The sequence below is a fragment of the Carassius auratus genome, chromosome 15 (genome assembly GCF_003368295.1).
Source record: "Carassius auratus strain Wakin chromosome 15, ASM336829v1, whole genome shotgun sequence".
NCBI classification, from domain to species: domain Eukaryota; kingdom Metazoa; phylum Chordata; class Actinopteri; order Cypriniformes; family Cyprinidae; genus Carassius; species Carassius auratus.
In genome coordinates, this window is record NC_039257.1 from 20,034,215 (window position 1) to 20,054,429 (window position 20,215).

General features: G+C 37.1%; 2 protein-coding genes across 7 annotated transcripts in view; both read right to left on the minus strand.

The window, feature by feature from the left end:
* The window catches only part of atg16l2 (ATG16 autophagy related 16-like 2 (S. cerevisiae)), a 36,010-nt gene extending 18,289 nt beyond the window's left edge, over positions 1 to 17,721 (minus strand). For 3 of the 4 annotated variants that reach the window (XM_026282822.1, XM_026282820.1, XM_026282821.1), the window contains exons 1-14: positions 17,327 to 17,721; positions 16,652 to 16,721; positions 15,435 to 15,486; positions 14,852 to 14,925; positions 13,459 to 13,710; positions 12,679 to 12,744; positions 12,314 to 12,415; positions 12,000 to 12,053; positions 10,473 to 10,578; positions 8,060 to 8,165; positions 7,620 to 7,690; positions 2,727 to 2,798; positions 1,794 to 1,914; positions 1,548 to 1,653 (exon numbers count right to left, since the gene is read on the minus strand). In XM_026282822.1, the coding sequence (XP_026138607.1) occupies positions 1,548 to 1,653; positions 1,794 to 1,914; positions 2,727 to 2,798; positions 7,620 to 7,690; positions 8,060 to 8,165; positions 10,473 to 10,578; positions 12,000 to 12,053; positions 12,314 to 12,415; positions 12,679 to 12,744; positions 13,459 to 13,710; positions 14,852 to 14,925; positions 15,435 to 15,486; positions 16,652 to 16,721; positions 17,327 to 17,462 (1,388 nt within the window). In that variant the 5' untranslated portion in view covers positions 17,463 to 17,721. The other variant, XM_026282823.1, reaches the window with a different exon arrangement.
* A 927-nt stretch (positions 17,722 to 18,648) lies between these two features.
* Positions 18,649 to 20,215, minus strand: part of wdr62 (WD repeat domain 62) — a 29,542-nt gene continuing 27,975 nt past the window's right edge. For all 3 annotated transcript variants that reach the window (XM_026282818.1, XM_026282815.1, XM_026282817.1), the window contains one exon: positions 18,649 to 19,576. In XM_026282818.1, coding sequence (XP_026138603.1) covers positions 19,331 to 19,576 — 246 coding nt within the window. In that variant the 3' untranslated portion in view covers positions 18,649 to 19,330. The remainder of the gene's footprint in view (positions 19,577 to 20,215) is intronic.

Below are 20,215 nucleotides of genomic sequence, written 5' to 3' on the forward strand. Positions count from 1 at the left end.
TTTTGCCATATATCCATTTAAAGAACAGCAATATACTAAATTGAACCAAAAGCATAAAAACATTTAGCCGAAAAATAATTCACATCTGGAAATTGAATTCCACGCAGAGCAGCATAAACACATTTTAGCATCAACTGTCAACACATGTGGAAGAGTTTCCCTCTGTATGACTGGGCCTGTGGAGAAGCCAATCTCACGCATTACCACAAAAGTGTTAACACGCCGTCTATCGCCAGCGATGACCACACACACCTGAGGCTACACTGTTTTAGGTCATCACACTAGCCAGATGTGTGGTGACAGACAGCGAGCACTGCCAGCTGGGTTCATTATTCACAATTAACTGTCAGCCCTGGAAATCTGAAAGGTTGCTGTGAAAAGCACTGCAGTGATCAACACATTTATGATGTGAAGTTTTCTAGGTTTTACACTTCTACAAAGCCATTAAACCACAGCTCGTTTAACAAATCCACCTTCAACTGTACATTTTAAAGCAATTACATTCAGACCAGAAAAAAAATGTAATAACTTTGTGTACACAAGCAGACTCAGTCAATATCCGTCTCAGGTAAATGTTTATAACAGAATAATTACAGAAGTGATAGCAATGTTTTCACCACAGATGATACGTGGTCATATGTTTTCATCTAACATCAAATGAAGTTTGAGTGATCCAAGCAGATGTATAAAGATGGATAATAATACTAGATGTACTGTAAACCTGAGTAGAAAGGCTAAATAAGAAAACTTTTATGTTCCGCTTTGCTTGTGAGAATACATCCCATTTGTGTGGAAGCTTATTTCTGACATGGAATAAAAATATGAAAAGGTAATTGCGACTAATTGCGATCTCACAGTTCTGACCTTTTCACACATCTGAACGTTTGAAAAAACATTTGTATGATAACTGACCTGACTGCATGCAGAAAAAAAACAGACCTGGCAGGACGTAAATTTTGAGAGAAAAAAAAAAGTCAGAATTGTGAGAAATATATATCATATTACCAAGATTTGTACATATGTGAATTGAACATAAGGTTCAGATAATCTTTTCCTGTCTAATGGCCTGTTTACTCTTGGTCAGTTCATGTGCTTTCTCTGACTGGATCTGGATCTGATTTGTTTAAACCTTTCCATCTACACTTGGCCACATCAAAAACCAGATGCATTCACACTTTTCCAGTTTCATCTTGAATGCTTCCTAGACAATCTCAATTGTCTAGGACCAGGTGTAAACAGGCCCTAAGAACGCATTTATTAGACCTGACTATGGGGCTCAAGTTCCTTTCATTTTTTATACTCTGAACGGTAAAAAACACAAGCCAGATCCTTCTTTTAATTTATTGCTTTACCAAGTATTGTGACAAAAATCTGACAAATCATACAATCTTTCCCATCTTTTAAGGCACTGGTCTCAAACTCAATTCCTGGAGGGCCACAGCTCTGCACAGTTTTGCTTAACATTTATTAAGATGAGTTTTTATATTGTCCGATATTTTTTTACGTTGTTTGTGCAGTGGGTGGTGTTGTAATTGCCCTGTTCTTACCTGCTGTCCCAAAATCGTATTTTTCTGTCATAATGGCTGCTGATGATGAGGTACTCTGAGCACACAACATCACTACAGAAAGACAAAACCTCAATGGTTTGTATGCCTGTGCGTAGAAACGATAAAGAAATATGTAAATTACTCATCTGTGCTAATATGTTGAACAAATTATTGTAGACAGATGCAGAAAGTGCTCATTGTTAGTTAATGCATGAGTGATTAGATGCATATTTTTGGGACACATACAGGCTGCTCGCTGGAGGTCCCATATCTTCACAGTCCTGTCCGCACTGCCCGTGACCACCTGCCTCTGACTGTATTTAAATCTGGCTGCTGTCACTTTACGAGAATGACCTGTCAATGTAACCTAGAAAAACAAGATATACTTATAATGAGAAGCTAAACAGAATCTCTCTCTAAACATGTCAAGAACATTTACATGTCATAATTTCTCCCCAAATTAAAAGTGGTTTTATTTTGCTTTTTTTTTTTTTTGCAGTTGATATTCTAGTATTCAGTGTCGCTTTTGATCTTTTTTAATTCATTGTTGCTGAATAAAAGTGTTAATATCTTTTAAATATCTTTTGAAAGTATGACCCAGACACATTTTCTGAGGAATTAATCCAAACATGTATTTTCTTGCTCTATCTCTCTCTCTCTCACACACACACACACTCACACACACACACACACACACACACACGTATAAATAAAATTTATGTTATGCCAAGCCCTTTGAACTTTGTACCTCATACAAAATGTATAAAAATGATTTCTGATTTTTCTATAAGAGCGTCACGTTGTTGTATTCTTAAAAATTCACCCCATATTCAATGGACTGTATTTTCTAATATGAGAAGATATATTTTATACAATATAAGATTCATTTTATACAATATATTAAGTCAAATATGTTGGGCCATAAAAATGACTGCATAGTAAGAATGACCCATATCTGGCCTGTTTCCATCAAAAATCATGTGACAAGCTGAATTCCGCCCCATAAAACTCTCCACGCCTCACTGCCATGTAAAACACAATGAAATCTTAGCAGGCAGAACAAGAAACATCTTTAACGAGATTCATTCTGCTCTCTCTCATCTGATGATGCTCTAGAGTAATTCAGAGAGACAGACTAGCACAGCGAGGTTTGGGTGGGTGAGAGGTAAGCTCTGTTACCTTGGGAACGCTGTCCTCTAGCCTCCAGAATAGAGCCGACTTGTCATATGACGCAGCTAAAATCCGAGTGCCCTGATGGAAAAGCACAGTAACACATCCGACAATGCATTAGAGCAGTAACCACAGCATAATCAACTCAACAGCTTTACAGGAACAGTCTCCTTATTTAACTAATAAAGATCCTTCAGTAGCCAAGGACTCTTTTAGATCAGCTAATTGGTATGTGCTAATTAGCAATGAATCAGTAGAGTCTTATGGAGTGTTCTTCAACTCATTTAAGCAGGGGTTCCCTTTCAGTCGGTCACTCTCAACGTCACGTTGGTAATGACAGACTTTGGGATCTTGCTTGGAGAGCAAGTGGCATGCACACTGGCATGCGATGACTGCATCCAGCTGCCGCTGATCACACTGCGAGTATAACTAGGCAGCAGGTGCAACACATACTCCGCTTTTAGCTTCGGAGCCAAGTGATCACATCGTTTTTCTCCTGACTAGTTTACTGAGAGACTAAGTATGAATGAGTTCAGCGCACTCTTTGAAGCTCTTGATGTTGGTGGTATGGCGCTTCAGCGGTGGTGGTTTCCTGTGTCGAATGGATTGCACACATCAGGCTGCACTAGCCCGTTTGTGTTGCAGGCGGACATCTCTCCTGTGTGCTCCTGCACACTATAAGAGCTTTTTCCCTAAAATAGCATTTACCGGTGAATATTTTTAAAGACGACATTGCATCTTGAAAACTCTGGGCATTAAGCATGCTGAGGTGCCATTCTCGGAAGAGTCATGTTCTCATTGCGGGAAGATGACTCTTCGAGTTGCGGGGTAAGCTCCGTTACCTCAAAAGGTGTGGTGCTCCTTTTGCTTCTGCCTCGATATAGTTCTCCTCATGACTGCAGTCAGGCAGGGGCAACTTCAAGCAGCAGTACATGTGGTCACAGGGTAAGAGTGATGGCAAACCCTCCAGGAAACCAACCCTTGGGGGACCATCACTCCTCTTGCCCTCCACAACCAGTTGAGCTGCCAAAGGAACGTGGTGAGCCCTCTACAAGGAGCATATCAGCAGTATCCTCCAGTGCTCCTCCCTACGATTGGATGTCAAATCGCTGCATCAGAGGGTGAGCAGGAGCATTCTGGATAGGAAGATTGGGTGCGCTGCTGCCCTCCGGGACTTTAGCAATGCCTGAATTGGATCAGGAAATAAAGGGCAATGGTTTTCCGGGGCACCATGAGGGTTAGGCTCGAGTGGAGACCTCCACCGTGTCCCGAGCCCTCAAGGTTGGATGACTGGTTGGATGATTGGTTGGGTGGCCCCCACTGGTTCTCAGTGCCTCACCCCGGTGACATTCTTCCTTTAGGTGCATGAGGGGCTTACCAGGCCATGGATGGCACATTTGTCCTGCAATGCTTATTAGATTAGATTCAATCTTATTGTCACTGCACATGTAAGGTACAAGGCAACGAAATGCAGTTAGCATCTAACCAGAAGTGCAATAAGCAGTAAGTACAGAATATACAAGGTCTACAATATGTACAATAACTATACAGAAAAGTATTATGAACATGAACTATGAACATATGAACATAATTACACTATTGCAATGGACAGTAAAGTGCATAGAAAATATTTCAGTGTGCAAATGGATTATTCAGTGTTCCTGGAATAACAGACAGTAGTGCAAGTAATAACAAGTTACTGTTTTTTTGCTTGTTGTAAATAAATATATAAATCAGTTAGATGTAGTGTTGAAGAGAGGGAGAAGTCTGTGTGTGTGGTGCGGGGGTTGTTGAGGGGTGTCAGAGGGCAGAGTTCAGCAAAGAGACAGCCACAATACGCCAGCCTTTAGCAAGCAGCACTGTGGTGCTGGGCGTAGGCAGGCCGCCCTGCTTGTCCAGGCCCCCAACAAACCTCGCTGAATGGAAGAGCAAAAGAGGCCCTGGGACAGGCAACACTGGGAGAGAACAGAGAGAACTGCTCTATGGGGAATGGTAAATGTACCTCTCCCACACCACAAAGTTATTTTCCTTGTTTCCAAAACCCCGAACCACACTTATCCTCCTCTCTCGCCAGTAGGCAGCAGTGGGGCGGTTGGTTCGAGAGCATCATCAAAGGCCCTGCTCATGCACCCTCTGCCAAACCGTGGAACCAGGTAAGCATTGCACTGTACACTCAGACCCCTCTTCAGTCCACCCACGGACTGTGTCCTGCGTTCCACCTCGCTGCCCCACCATGGTTACGTTGGTGTTCCCTTTGGTCGAGCTTGCATGGTGTCTGGGTTACTGGCAAACCAACCCATCTTGCTGGCTCCTGAGGACCATCAGACTCGGCTATGCAATTCAGTACTCAGAGTAATACAGAAGGGCCAATTTGAGCCCTTGCAGTCAGTCGAGCTAATGTTTCTTTCAATGAAGACTCTGTTGCTGATTGCATTGGCCTTCAACAAGAGGGTAGTGCATGCATTTTCAGTAGATGAATTGTGCCTAGAGTTTGGGCCTGCTGGCTCCCGGGTAATCCTGAGCCCTGGCCCGCCTATGTGCCCAAGGTTCCTACTACTCCCATCAGGGATCAGTGAGATAACCTGCAAGCACTGCCCCTGCCCCCATGTTCGCTAGATTCTATGTGACGTTACATAAATAACCGAGATGTTTTATCTTTAGAGTTGCTGATTGGTTCTCCCAAGCAGTCAATGTAGCCAAATAATATCTCTTTCATGTCTATGCAATTCCCATCCCAAGCTGGTACAGCTCATTAGTGTGCGCCATGAGAATTTTCTTTAGTCCTCCTCTTCCCCAGCACCACATGTCTACATCTGCTACAGTGTTCTCCCTTTTTACCTTGTAGCAGCATGTATCCCAATACCCATTATTCTGACCACGTTTCAGTAGTATGTATACACTCATACCAGTGAAATGTGTATTGATCACAATAATTTAATATATTATTAATTTAACTAATAATTTAATCATTTTTCTTTCTAAAGACATTATAGCACACATACTATTTTTAAGGAACATACTATTGTTAAGAGCTGCAACTAATGATTCTTTTTTCTGTCGACTAATCTAACGATTATTTTTTTGATTAGTCAACTACTCTAACTATTATTTTTATTACAATAAATTTGCGCGCTCAAGTTCGTTATTTCCAATGTAGGCACACGGTACGCACGCTTGTAATCGAAAACAGGCACGTCCGCACCGCATCGAGTTAAAAACATCTCAAATTTTCAGAATACTGCAAGCGCACCGCGGGTCATGTGACAAGAACTAACTAATCAGCTTCATCCTTTCCCATAACAACCTTTGGGCGCTTTGAAAAGAAGGAGAAAGTGGCGCGACTAGCATTTTACAAACGTTTTTAGGCGTGATATGTGAAAGCATGTTCGAAACCAGCGCCAACACAGACTTACTTTATTTTTTATTTTATCCTCACTTCAGCCGCTACGGGTGATCATACCAATAACTTGTAATCTTTACAAGAATATCAGAATCATGCAATGAGCAAGTCTGCGTTTATTAGACACTTAATAATATCACATCAGTTTGTACTTTTAGAATCGCAAATCATTCTTATTTGCCAACAAAAATAAGCGCAAAAGAACGCGCGAAGCAGTTTCCCGATTTGTTACATGATAGTGGAGCCAAATTATATTGTGAGAACTTGCGAAAACTGCGGTTTGATGAAATAGAGAAAAAAAAGGTGATTCCCCCAACACCCCCTTATCACTAGGCTACTAACACTGTTGTAGTTTCATTCAGAAGTTGATGCAACTTTACAGTTGTAAGATTGCACTTTTTTGTTACAGAACAGTACCAAAAACTTACAAGTTATAATTATATTAGTAGTATGTAAAATAATTTACGTTGCAGTAAGAGATTGCAACTTAAATATTCTGTGATTTAGTATGCTCGCTTATCATAGGAAGTAATAAGAAATTACTCTTTACATTAAGGTAGTAGCCTAGTGAGAAAAAGGTTTTGGGGGAAATCACCTTTTTTCTCTTTTTCATCAAACCGCAGTTTTTGCAAGTTCACGCAATTTCATCGCATAAAATTGCAAAAATATCCCGCATATTCCATCGCATTTTTTAAGAAAACGTGCTGCAAAATCAAGGATTTTTGCCCGCAACAATCACAAAAAAAATCTGCGTTTTTCTGGAAGGACTGTGCAGCACTACTATTGTTAAACACATTTCATGAGCATACATGGAAATATAGGTGCTCTTATATTTTAGGGAGGGAACCATCATACTTTAAGGGTTCTTGGCATCAAAAATCCCTGAACTAAAGTCCAATAAGGGGGGTTGATTCACTAAACAGGTGTAGCAGCGCAAAAAGCTACAACACTTTCAAAAACCATTTATAATTCTGTAAAACCAGCACATATTAGTTCTGTGAGTAAACTAAGTAGTTGTTTACAGTATTTAATTTGGGTATACTTTTATTGCATTATAGTTTTATTCATACATTTTTGTAGCAGTTGTACAAGAATTGCAGAAACAATCTCAGAAATGTCTGTTGTGTGCATAAATGTAGGCATTAAATTGGTTAATTACAACAGCAGGTCCTAATGAGCATATTTGAAGTCTGATGCACAGATCTATGGCTGCAGTGCACACAGAAATTACTGCTGGTGAAACTGAAGCAAAATGCATGCACTTTAACACCCAATATATACAACAAGCAAGCAAAGCGACAAAACTACAACGCTTCCATTATAACCAACAAAGAGCTGGTAAGCTGTGCTGAACTCCAGGGCTCATATGTAAAACTGTGTAAATCTGCAGGGAGTGACAGCTTCAGGGATAATAATAGAGGCATTTTAGTATGTTGTCTGGTTACATTGCTCATTTTCTGTGTATAATTTATTCCAACACAATGATTTATGTGTGTTCATACCGTCGGGTCGAACTCAATGCTGGTGATCCCCTCATTACTTCCATCTAATGTCCCTCTGTTCTGAAGAGTTCCTGTGAGGATGAAACACTGCAGTATTTTACATCAAGCCTGAGAATGTGCACTCACTTTTGTTTTGTCCATTAACTGTATAATAGAGCACATCAAATGCTTATATTGCCCACTATTTCCCACCTTAAAGACCTCACATAATTTTGAATAATTTCTCAGAAAATTTAATTTTGAATCTCAATTGAATGTACCCCGACTAAGGGATGTTTTAGATATTAGAGTGCTGACATCTGCTGGTGGTCAGAGGCAGTCACATGTAATGACAAGAGCATTCACTATCACTCGACGTGGGTGTTTTACTATATTTGAATCCTGTCTATATGGCTGAAGCTGACAATTGAACAGAAGATCAGATCAGTTTTGTGATGTACCTGCTTCAATGCCCCACAGTTTGATGACTCTGTCAGTTCCTCCTGTAGCCAGTAGGTTTGAATTGGTACTGAACCTCACAGCATTGATTCCCAGCTCATGAGCATCCTGAAACCACAAAACACACATTCATTTCTAATCCTTTACATTTACATTTATGCAAACATCAGACACTTTTATCCAAACTGACTGCATTTATTAATAAATTTAATCAGTTTGCATTTTCAGAAAACCCTAACAACCACCTAGAGCACCCAGGCAACTTCTTAGCAACGAACCAGAACACCCTAGCAACACCGTACCAATTCCCTAACAATCACCCGAAATATCCTATGTTTTTGAAAGAAGTCTCTTATGCTATCCAATGCTGCATTTATTTGATTAAAGATATGGCAAAAACGGTAATATTGGAAATACTGTTTTTTGTTTGAATACATTTTAAATGTAATTTATTCCTCTTATGCAAAGCTGAATTGTCCACAACATTACTCCAGTCTTCAGTGTCCCATGATACTTGCTGCTTAATATTTGTGTGATTACACAACCATAAAATATAAAATAAAAATCATACTTGTATTTAGCAAGGAGCCATTGAATTGTTCAAAAGTAACAGAACAAAACATTTTAATGTTACAAGAGATTTTTATCTCAAATAGATGCTGTTCTTTTTAACATATTCTATTCATAAAAGAATCCTGAAAAAAAAAAATGATTTTAAAGGAACATGAGAAACTGGACTGGAGTAATGATGCTGAAAATTCAGTTTTGCCATCAAAGGAAAAAAATACATTTGAAAATATATTTAAATTATAAACTACATTTTAATTATAATATTTCACAGTATTATTTTTACAGTTTTTTGGTTGAATAAAAAGAATCGATAAGCATAAGAGATTTCTTAATTTGTCATTATTTCAAACTTTTGACATGTAGCCTTGAGTAGCCCTGCTCATAGTTTGGGTCTGATTAGTGAAAACTTCATCTCACACCGGATGTTAGGGATCAGTTAGTCTCAGATAGCCAGAGCGGTAATTCATGGCAGCTTTCATAGGCCAGCCAAGGCCCGCCCATGAGGCCGTTTGACTGACATGTCCAAAAACCAATCACAGTTCGTTTCGATCATTGCCACGGTTCGAGGCGTGGAAAGGTCGCCACAATAACAGACCTGTGTGTAAAACTCCTCGACGTATTTTAAAGATTCTATGCCACGAACTTTAAATATTTCACACTTTTGCTATTCCAATGTTTAGTTGATCCTGATAAGTGCTCATCATCACAGATCCTGTAGAATTCAACCAATCCGATAATGACTTCGACATTCCTAAAGTGTTTCCACTTTTGTGTCCCTTATGCATCAGACGTTTAGTCAACGGTCCGTGGTGTGACGTCTGAGGCTGAGACTAGGCATCAGTAGTAGTTTTGCTCTGCTATCTATTAGTGTAGCAGGGAAATTGCAGGAAATTACCAAATACCATGGTCCAGCGATGGTATCGAACAACACTTGTTGTTTGTCATATAATGAGACTCTGTGTACATGCGTATCTGATGATACAAATAACCATGTGTCTGGTTTTGAGGAACTTAACTACCTTCTGTTTTTAACACGGCAAAAATAATAATAACTGTCATGCCCAATTTTATTTTTAACCAGTACACTATAATGTGAAACTACAAAAGGGGAAGCAACTTTACTAAGGTGTAAAAATAATGCAAAAAAGAAGTGTATTACTTTACACTCAAATTGAAATGCAAGCTGTACATATAAGCTCTATTTAACAGAAAAAGTAGACGCAGTTTGTAGAAATCTCTTAAAAACGATGAAGTGACTAGACAAAGAGCTCGAATTCTAGTATGCCAACAACCAAAAGATTTAAATTCTGCAACACAAGAAACCAAAAGATCAACGGGAAATGCAAATCATTAAATTGTGACATCTCCATTTAAGGAAGTGGTAACTTCTCTCCATATCACATCTCGCGCTGGTTTCTGCTGTCAGCTATTCAAATGAAAATGGACGTCTGAAGCGGGTGGCTGCTCATGACAGAGCTGCAGTGTGATATAGAAAGACACCGCTTCACAGCGACACACAGACGCTTTGTTCCACAGTCCCATCATCCACTGACAGACCAACAGCCACCACTACAGGGAATGTGCTTTTAAAGATATCTTTAAGACATGACCCATTTAAGAACCACATGATCAATAATATTAGTACATTTAGCCTACCTCTCCACGTCTGTCTGTTACTAGTTCATCTAGTACACAACTTTTCCCCCATCATTTTCAGGGTTCAAGGTTTTATACATTTCTACTTGCTTCATAGCCAAACAGGAACAGAACTAGACAGAACATCATCCCAAAGCTTGTGAGGAGTAGATTTTGTTGTTGGATGTTGTTGTAAAAAGCAACACGCACCATTGTAAAAATTGCCTTTGTTGGAACTCTGGCAACCAGACAGACTCCTAATGGAATATAGAGGTCTTCCTCTGATCTGCAAACTGATTTACCTCTTATCTTCCTCCTGGACACACATATAAGGACACAGACAACAGAACAACAATCAATAATGCTTGTGAACAGTTCAGAACTTACAGAGATGCTGGGCTGAGTGTAACGTGTTACCGTGTTCATTTCTTTGACAAAATAAGAAGAGATTAAAATGTATTTAAAAAAATAAAAATAAAATTAACAAAAACCTCTTTTTATTTTTGTCAGAAAAGGAGACAAAATGTTACTGCAGACTGCTGTACATGCATCTACTAAGTGAGCTTTCAGGAGTGCGGCTGTCAAGAGTCAGAGCTTCGCTGTTACATGGATAAAGTCATGGCCAAAAGTTTTGGCAGTGACATAAATTATGTATTTTGCAAAGTTTGCTGCTTAAGCTGTTGTGGTGTTTATTCACATTGTTTACTAAAATTTACTTTTCACACACACAAAAAAAACTAATTTCACTGTTATTGATCCTGACACAAAATGACCAGTTAACATTAATTGACTAATCATAGATTAGATTGACAAAATTAACACTACTCTCGAGGTGTTCTGTGTTTGAATGAACTGAGGACGCAGCGGATTACTTCTATTTTTTACAGTAATGCACCTCAAAATCTACCTGAATACATATATGCCTGCGCAAATCATTTCACTCAAATAGGTCAGATCAGGTATGGATTTAAATTAGTGCTGCTTCCAGTTAAGTACTGTGGGTGCAGGTTTTTACCAAAAAGGAACCATGTAGGAAACTGACATACGGTATAGAAGTAATAACATTTCCAAATTCAAACAACTGCTAGAGCTAGAATGGATGGATGTCTTGACTTGTCTTTGTAATGAAACAAATGAGAATCCACTAAACTGTAACTTCAAAATCAGATGCAGTATACTTCACTTAAATCAAATTGATGTTCATTTAATATTAATTATATCAAATGTATAAAAAATATATTTAAAATCAAATTCAATTTTATTTTATTTATTCATTATTAACATTTAACAAACATACTTTAAATTTACGATTGGTTTATTGTAAATCATCAGCCGTCAAAAGGCATGATGATATAGGTGTGTGTGCCTATAAAGTGGATTCAGACTATATTAGTTTGTTAAAATCAGATTTACATTTTAACAACAGGTTTATTTTTCAAGCACATTCAAAGAGATTAATAATTGAATTTCCTAATTTTGAGATCTGTATGTTACTATGGGATTTGCTTAGAATTTGCTGTATTTCTAATTTTGAGAAGCACTGCTCACTTTTTTTCTATGATTTCTACATTCTGGGTTTTTTTTATGTTCACCTATGTACATGTACACTAACACGTCTAAAAAATAAGGTTCCCCTTCACATTCCCCTGTGAAATGCCTTAAAACTTTTCAGCCAATCACAGCTTCTGCTATACAGTGATTCATCAGCACTTAAAGAGCTTTCAGTGAGAAACATACTCAAAAAGTCCTCTGATGGAGCTGATGATGCGCGGAGATGTAGCTGAAGCAGACCTGAGAAGAAAAAACAACAACTGTCCAGACTTTGATAAAAAAAAAAATAATAATAATAAAAAAAATGCATTAGGTTATTAATGATCCTACATGAACTGATGTTAAAATGACTCAAAATTAGCCATAATTAGGCAAAATTATTTCCTAGGGTAATCAACAGCCTCAATGCTATAGACAAAGCTTAAGATGCACCCAAAATATTACTTAGATATTTTACCCCAAATAATTACTGTATTATACATGAAAGCCCCTGCTATTACCTGAACAGTGGCCCGTGGGATCTCTCCAGCCTCTCTGAAGGGTCACTTTTAGGGGACGATGGTCTGGACGATGGTCTGGGAGGTGACATATTTACAGACTCTCTGACAGGCAAAAGCAAAACAATGAATGAAAAGATGTTGATTTTATAGGATTGTTTATGCTGCCCTTTAATGCTGATTAAAAAATCTTTGCTCGCCCTCATCATTCCAAACCGGCATGACTTTCTTTCCTCCGTGAAACACAAATAACTAAATGACAGCACATACAGTAACAACTCTCCTTTTGCGCTTCACAGAAGAAAGACAGTGATGAGGGCATGGACTGACATGAAATCAGATTCACACTTGATGCAGCTGATACTTACTCAATAATATTCACGTTCTTACTGGCAGCCATCTGAAGCTCTTTGTGAAGACTGGCCTCTCTGGCTCTAAGACAGAAGAGGGAATGTGATCAAGACTGATGTGGTGTTTAAGGAATGGACAAAATTTGCTTTCAACATTAAGGAAAAAAAACCATACAGATGATTTGCCAGGAGCAGAGATTCTACTCCGTGAACTTTGAAAAGTGACAAAAACACTAACTCATTAACTACTTTAACCATCTTCTAAGCCATTGAATTTTAACAAACATTGTTTGACGTGGCCTCTGTGTCCGTTATTCCTTGTTGGCAGATGTTACAAAATATTTGGACACTAATAGGAATGTAATACTTTTGAGACGTGTTATAGCACTTATATATCATTGCTCTTTTGTTGTTTTGATTACTTCCACTGTCTTCATCTGTAAGTCGTTTTGGATAAAAGCGTCTGCTAAATGAATAAATGTACTTTTAGCTCCTATACTGTAACATATTTAAAGAAAAAGTTTATCCAAATATTCAGTGACAGTCTAAAACAGCAGTTTTAAAACAGCAATGGACCACTCTGGCTTTCAGTGTATGAACCAAAAAAACCTGTGTTCTACGGAAGAAAGAAAGCCAGGTTTAAACAGCATGAGGTTGAGTAAATGATGATATCATTTTCATTTCACCATTCTGCTGAATCAATGCACAACCGATGAGATTATTTTTGAGAGATGGATGGGATCTGGTTATTCTAATGGCGCAGCAGTCACACATTTCACCTCCCATCATGCCTCTGACCTCACTCTCTTCTCATTGCGATGGTTCATGCGGACAGCGGCCTGCTGTTTTGGAAGGATCATGTTCTCCAGGATCTCGGAGCTGCGGAGTTTCTCTTGTCGGTACGTCCTCTCCGTGTTCTGGTGCTGCTCCAGCAGAGAATCATATTCCTGTTTCAGAAGTCGGTTTCTGGTCTGTACCTCTGCCACGCTTTTCTGAAGCACGCTGTGTTCTGACGCCAAATCACGGAGATGGTTTTGGACCTCATATAGCCTAATAAAAATAAAATTATTATTATTAATGCAAGATCTATCATAAAATGGTTAAAAAAAATATTTTGTAGCTTTGTGCATTCCACTATGCACATCCAGACCAAGCTAAAAAAAAGTCTACAGCCAGAAAAAGGAATAGTTAATGGGAAATCGGTATGAGTTATTTTTCGTCTAATGAATGGAAAGAGATGTCCAGGATTATTATATCTTTCACCTTTAGCCATATGTTAGATTTAGGTCCAAAATTTAGGAAATTATTAATTTATAATATTGAGACAACAGCTTGTGTGTAAATAAATGCCACTTTCCACATACAGGATACAACATAGGGCCTGAAACTCTCTTTCTCTCTCTCAAACAACAACAACAACAACAACAACAACAAAGTTTTAGTAAAAGGAGCGTAAGTGTCATTTAAAGGAGGTGCTTAATTATATAAAAATGTTAATTAACAATATTGAGAGGTAAAAGGTCAAACTAAACATTACATGTTCTGTTTTTAGCTTATATTAGTTTTAAAATGTTAGCACCCTGTTACCATTAGAGTGTAAATATATTAATAAACTTGGTTCTGAATAACTGGGCTCCTAAAGCTATCACTCAGTAGTGGGGTCAAAATTTCAAGTTATTTCATAACACTGCAGATCAAATTGATAATGAGACTAGAGAACAGGAACATGACCAAATATGGGAACACTGAAACAGAAACGGGGGCAAAACAGGTCCAGAATCCTGACAATACGCTTAATTTGTGGAGAATGCTAATGATACATAATTTTCATTTCTAAGCAAATTAGCTCTTTAAAAGAGCATCTATTCTGTTTTTTTATTTACTTTATTTTATTTATAAAAAAAAATTGAGCTGCTATTACAAAGTCCATGTCTGAAACACCTTTTTTTGTAGCCCTGACATTATTTTCATGACTTAGCTACTTCACCGCGTTAAACCAGGTAACATGTTTCAGGCAGAGAGGTGTTACAGCAATCTACAGAGTGAGAAGAATGATGTTTTTTCAAATTATGTTAAATGTATTCTAGCAGAACCCAAAAAATTTAATTGTGGAGCTCTAAATGAACAAAATATGTCCTCTGTAGAAGAGAGGTTTCCTGTTTTCACATCATAAAAGAATAAAGAGGTTCACTTGGTGTGCTGTTCATCCAGTGTCACTTCCTTTATCTGGATTCTCTGCTGCAGTTCCACCACTTGATACGCAAGCTGCAAGAACAAAACAATTATTAAAAAAATATAATAATACAGACAATACTAATGCCATTGGTTTTCTAATGTTGACATATATATATTTTTTATTAGCTAGAATAGTTCGATATGAGGGAGAGAACCTGTGTTTTGATAAAGCACAGATATGCAGCAGGTTTTATCACATACTTTCACAAAAACTTTCCAACTGGTCTTAAGAAAACTTTAATTCAAGATTTGGTGTAACAAATGGTTATATACACCACTCTGATCTATTCTCAATTAATGTTCTCATTCACATTAGATCAAAATGCTTTGGAAGAACATTTCCCAAGGCATTTTTACTTTATGCTTGTAGATTCGATGGCTGGCTGTCTGCTAAAAGGACGAGATAACAACAGGCAAACTAGGAAACATGTTCAGTGAAACAGGTCACAACTCGTACCATAAAATTCAGTTTGGTTTATAAAGGTTTGAGGAAATCCAATCATCTAACTGCTTTCTCATGAGAGAGGCTGATTTCCTACCTCCCCGGTGGTTGTTTGTAGAGATGTCAGCGAATCTTCAGTAAGTGAGGGTCTGCAAGGCACAACAAAAAGCATGTTGAAATTAAAAGCAGAATAAGATTTGTCATGGTTGAATAGGAAAAAAACGGATAAAAATATATGCTATTACAATACTGAAATGTATACTTAATGAAAATAGTATGGTTGGTAAGTTGTTACATATTTCTGGTATCTAAAAAAATTAAATAATGATAATAATAGTAATTCAATCAAAGTCGCATGCATGTTTCAGTAAATCCACAACTCCACCCATTACACTGTAATGTGTAGTAATTAGGGCCGGGACTTTAACGCGTTAATTGAGATTAATTAATTACACAAAAAATAACACGTTAACTAAGATTAATTAATTACAGAAAAAAAATTCCCGCATTTTTAATAACTTATTTTTGCACCGCAGAACATTTCTCACTTGATGAGTTTCGGCGGGACCGATTATACTGAAGCACCAACTAGCGTTCGCATATCACCGCAGCACACATCGAGCCTCAAGTATCACCTCAACACAAAACATATAGCAGCTAGCGTGGACTTTACACTTTATGTTGAACTAGGTATTAATTTGTTGGTGCAACAGTTTATGTTGAACTCTTTATTGTTTTGGCCAAGGTAGTTGAGAGTTGGACTTAGTATGTTATGGCCTCTGAAGCAACAGAGAGATGTTTTCTAATAGTCAGTGTTTCCAATGTTCTGAATGTAACTGAACAGTATTGTGTTTTACTTAAAAAAACAGTTTACAGAAGGTTCCAGCACCTATAAGCTTCCTGAATTTCTGAAATGTACTATTTCTAAATTGTTTCTAAATATGCTATTGCTACACTTCATGGCAAAAATTACACTGGTCTGCTAGACTTGGTTGAACAAAAATAAACAATATTTTGTTGCTTAAGCTTATGTATTCAGTCATTATTCAATGGTATACTATAAATCCATGTGAAAATAGATTAATTTTTTTAATCGAGTCCCGGCCCTAGTAGTAATCTTTAATTACAATTGAACAATCAGAGTTCATGGGGGGGGGGTTATGTAGTATAAAAATGTGTTTTGTGTGGTATTCTAAATTAATTGTTTTATGTTGTAATATTCAGAAATATAATGTGACTGCATCAAAACTTACTCCAACAGAAGCCATTTTTCGGTTCAGATCAGGTAAAGCATATTATGAGAGTAAAGGTTACCTTGACCCTGATCCCAGAATGCCTTTGGTTATGAGGGCTCTTTGCTTGGACTTCTCCAGCAGACTGTGATCTAGAAGAAGAGCAATATGACAAACTATTTCTGAACAAGCATGGTTTGATTTAAAAGAGGCCAGCCGATGAGATTTTCAAGATTCAAAGAATCAGAATGAGTGAGAACTTGCATAACTGAATTGTGTTTATTATACTGATGCTATGCAAATTAGACCTTCAGTTAAATGAGTTGCATTTTTATATCCTGTTCTCCATAATAATAATTAATAAAAGTGGAGCGTACTTTGTATTATAATCCTAAATAAATTATAAAATAATAAAAACAAAATATAAACATAGCTTAATTCCCACGTTACGAATACGAATATAACATATAATAAAAATTTATTTTTTGAAACATTATATTTAACTGTTACTGCAATTCTTTGTATTTTCTGTAAAATATGATATTAATTAATTTTAAATATTTTATATTATTAAATATCTTTAAGTGCTTAAACATATATAAAATGTAATTATTTAATCAGCCTTACGGCAATAAGTAGATTTCTAAACTGCTAGTGCATCCAAAACAACAGGTTTTTCTTATTTTGCATGACTTACAAGTTGCACTGCATGGCCTACAAATTAAAACAAAAATAATAAAGCGTTAATAAAGCTTACATGACTGTATGAGCTCCTGGAAGACGCTCGTCTGGGTCCTGTTGCGATATTTCAGCTGTCTGATAACGTGACGTTTCCACGTTTCGATCTGTTTAAGTTCAGAGTTTCTCGCACGCTGCGACGCCGCCATGATCATAAATAATAATTTGAATACAGTGACAGTAATCTACTTTCTTAGACATAGTTCACGGATGCACGCCGCGTCATCTGGAACTTAACTTTTACGTTTGTTTTCCATTCCTATGAAGCAGAAAGTGGGCTGAGACGCGACGCGACGCGTCAGTGCAGCGGCTGTAAACACACGAGGGGAGCCGCCTGCTGCTGTCGCTGATGAGTAATCATGACAAAACATGTCAATGCGTCTCAAGCTTGCCTTGCAAACAAACTGGATAGAATGGAAAGTACATCTAAATCGCGGATAATAAAATGGGTGTGGCCTTTTGACCCAGACGCTTTCTCTGATTGGTTAAGAACGTTAACTTATAATTGCTTTAAATTATAATTTTTATTATAATTCTTTACGGTTTATTTTCAACCCATTGTATATTGAATTGTACGACTATGATTATATAGGTGAGAATTAGTTTTTTGCATCATGCTTGCGCAAATATGCTGTCATGTGACTTGTGTTTCTTTTTTTCATCGATTAGCCAAGATAGACCAATCACAATCGTTGTGATTACACAATTTCAAATAGTTGTATTCATTTCGTAGACGTCCTGGGGCACATTTTAATTTATACGTCTGGAAACGATATGTAGAATTAAAATACTTCTGTTATACATTTATTTTACTAACGTTTCCCAGGAATAAAAAAAAATGTGAATGCGGCTCATGGTGTTATGGATTTCTGAGCCTCAGATCGCCCTCTGTCGTAACAAACATAGAAACAGTATTTTTAAGTAACATTGGTCACCCAATGCTGTGTAGTACAGCTGGACAAACACTGGAAACTCGGCTCACACCGATTTAATACTTATGACAGTAAGTCACACATAAATGACTAATGCGTATGTATGATAAATACTGTAGGAACCACAGAAGTTATAAATAGGCTTAGTGTACATGTATGGGAAATATTGGAAAACTTTACAAAAAAAGTACCTATGGTTTCTACAAAAACACTATGCATATTACTTTGATACTACTCTTTTGAACTTATGATTTACCAAATTACTATAATACAGTTTTTGAGGTAATCACTCATTAAATATTAAGTTTAAAGCAAAAAAAAAAAAAAAAAAGCAAAAAAAAAAAAAATTCACAGTAATTTTTTGGGTAAATGTACAGTCTTTCAGAATCATAATGAACCACAAAAACAATCATATTTGAATGTTTAATATTAAAACAGTGCAATTAGCTGGTTAAAACATATTTACAAAGCCTTTGAAAAACAGACAACTATACATTTTCTGTGAAAAGAAATAATAAAGGATTGTGCATCAACATGACAAAGCATGATCAGCACACCAGTGACGAGCAAACGGTGAGTCACAGCCAGATGCTTTGGGAAGTCACTATTCAGAGCAACATTTGAAATAAAATGCCAATGGAACACCTCTTAGTTATTCTGCGCGGCTGTGGTGAAATGGTGTAAAACTACACAAGCATTAAACATCAAAACAAAAACGAGGTACATAATTCAAATCTGCATTCTAAAAAGGGAACACCGTTTCAAAACTGTACATAAAATATCAAGGACATAATCGGGTAGGTCCTGAAGATTTGCCTTGACAATCCTTCAAACCATAAAAAAAAAGTTTGTGACCAAATACACTCAGGAATTGAAATGTAGTGTAAAAAGAAATAATACTACAATAAAAATAAAAAACAGGAAAGCATAGAGACCAGTTTCTCACACACACACACACACACACACAAATATCAAATATGCATTTACATATTTAAAAACATAAAACCAATGAAAAACATCAAGGTTTAAAGGTGCTTATGGATATGCCATTAGAAGCTCATTTTTGCCAATCGAATGACAGGAGCGGAGCGTTACTCCAGTGTGGCCGGTGCTCCTTTTTCAGTCATTCGCAGTAAGAGCATCTCTGAATATTTCTCCAGGAGGGCCACAGCCCTGTCGTCCCGGAGCTGACGGCCAGGAGAGTCCTCCGGTACGGGACGGGGGCGTGTCTCTTGTGGGCACAGGGAGTTCAGCTCACTCTGTACCCCCACAAACACCTCCTGCAAAACACTCTTCATCTGCTCCTGCTGCTCCGACAGATCCGGGACGGAGCACAACTACAGAGAGGGGACAGATGAAGTGTTTTACCATTAGACGGCTTTAAGGTTTTATGGTAAAGTTTAGCTTTGAGACAATGTTGTTGTTAAGGCAATTTTGTACCAATTGAATTAAATACTTTATTTTTATAGATAGTTTCACCAGTTTCCACACAAATTTATAGACATACACCACTGTTCAAAAGTTAGAAATATTTTAATATATCTTACAGTGAAATTTCTGAATTTTCAGAAGCCATTACTCTAGTCTTCAGTGACACCGTATCAATTAGGAATAATTGTAATGTAGATTTGGTGCCTAAGAAACATTTCTTCTTATCAGTGTACAATTGTAGTACAGCAATTATATGAAATAAAACATCTTGTGTAATATTATAAATGCCTTTACTGATTAATTTAAATGCATTATTGCAGAATGTTATAAAAAAAAATTTTTTTTATTAATTTTATTTAAAACAAAAACTGACCCCAAACTTGTGAATCGTAGTGGATTGTGAATATTTTGATATAAAAAGCAGATATAAAAAGGTCATTTACATATTCAACTTTACTGAAAAATAACTGGTGTTATTTTAAATGTGATAAAATCTTCATAAAAAAAATAATAATAAAATAAATTATATATATATATATAATTTA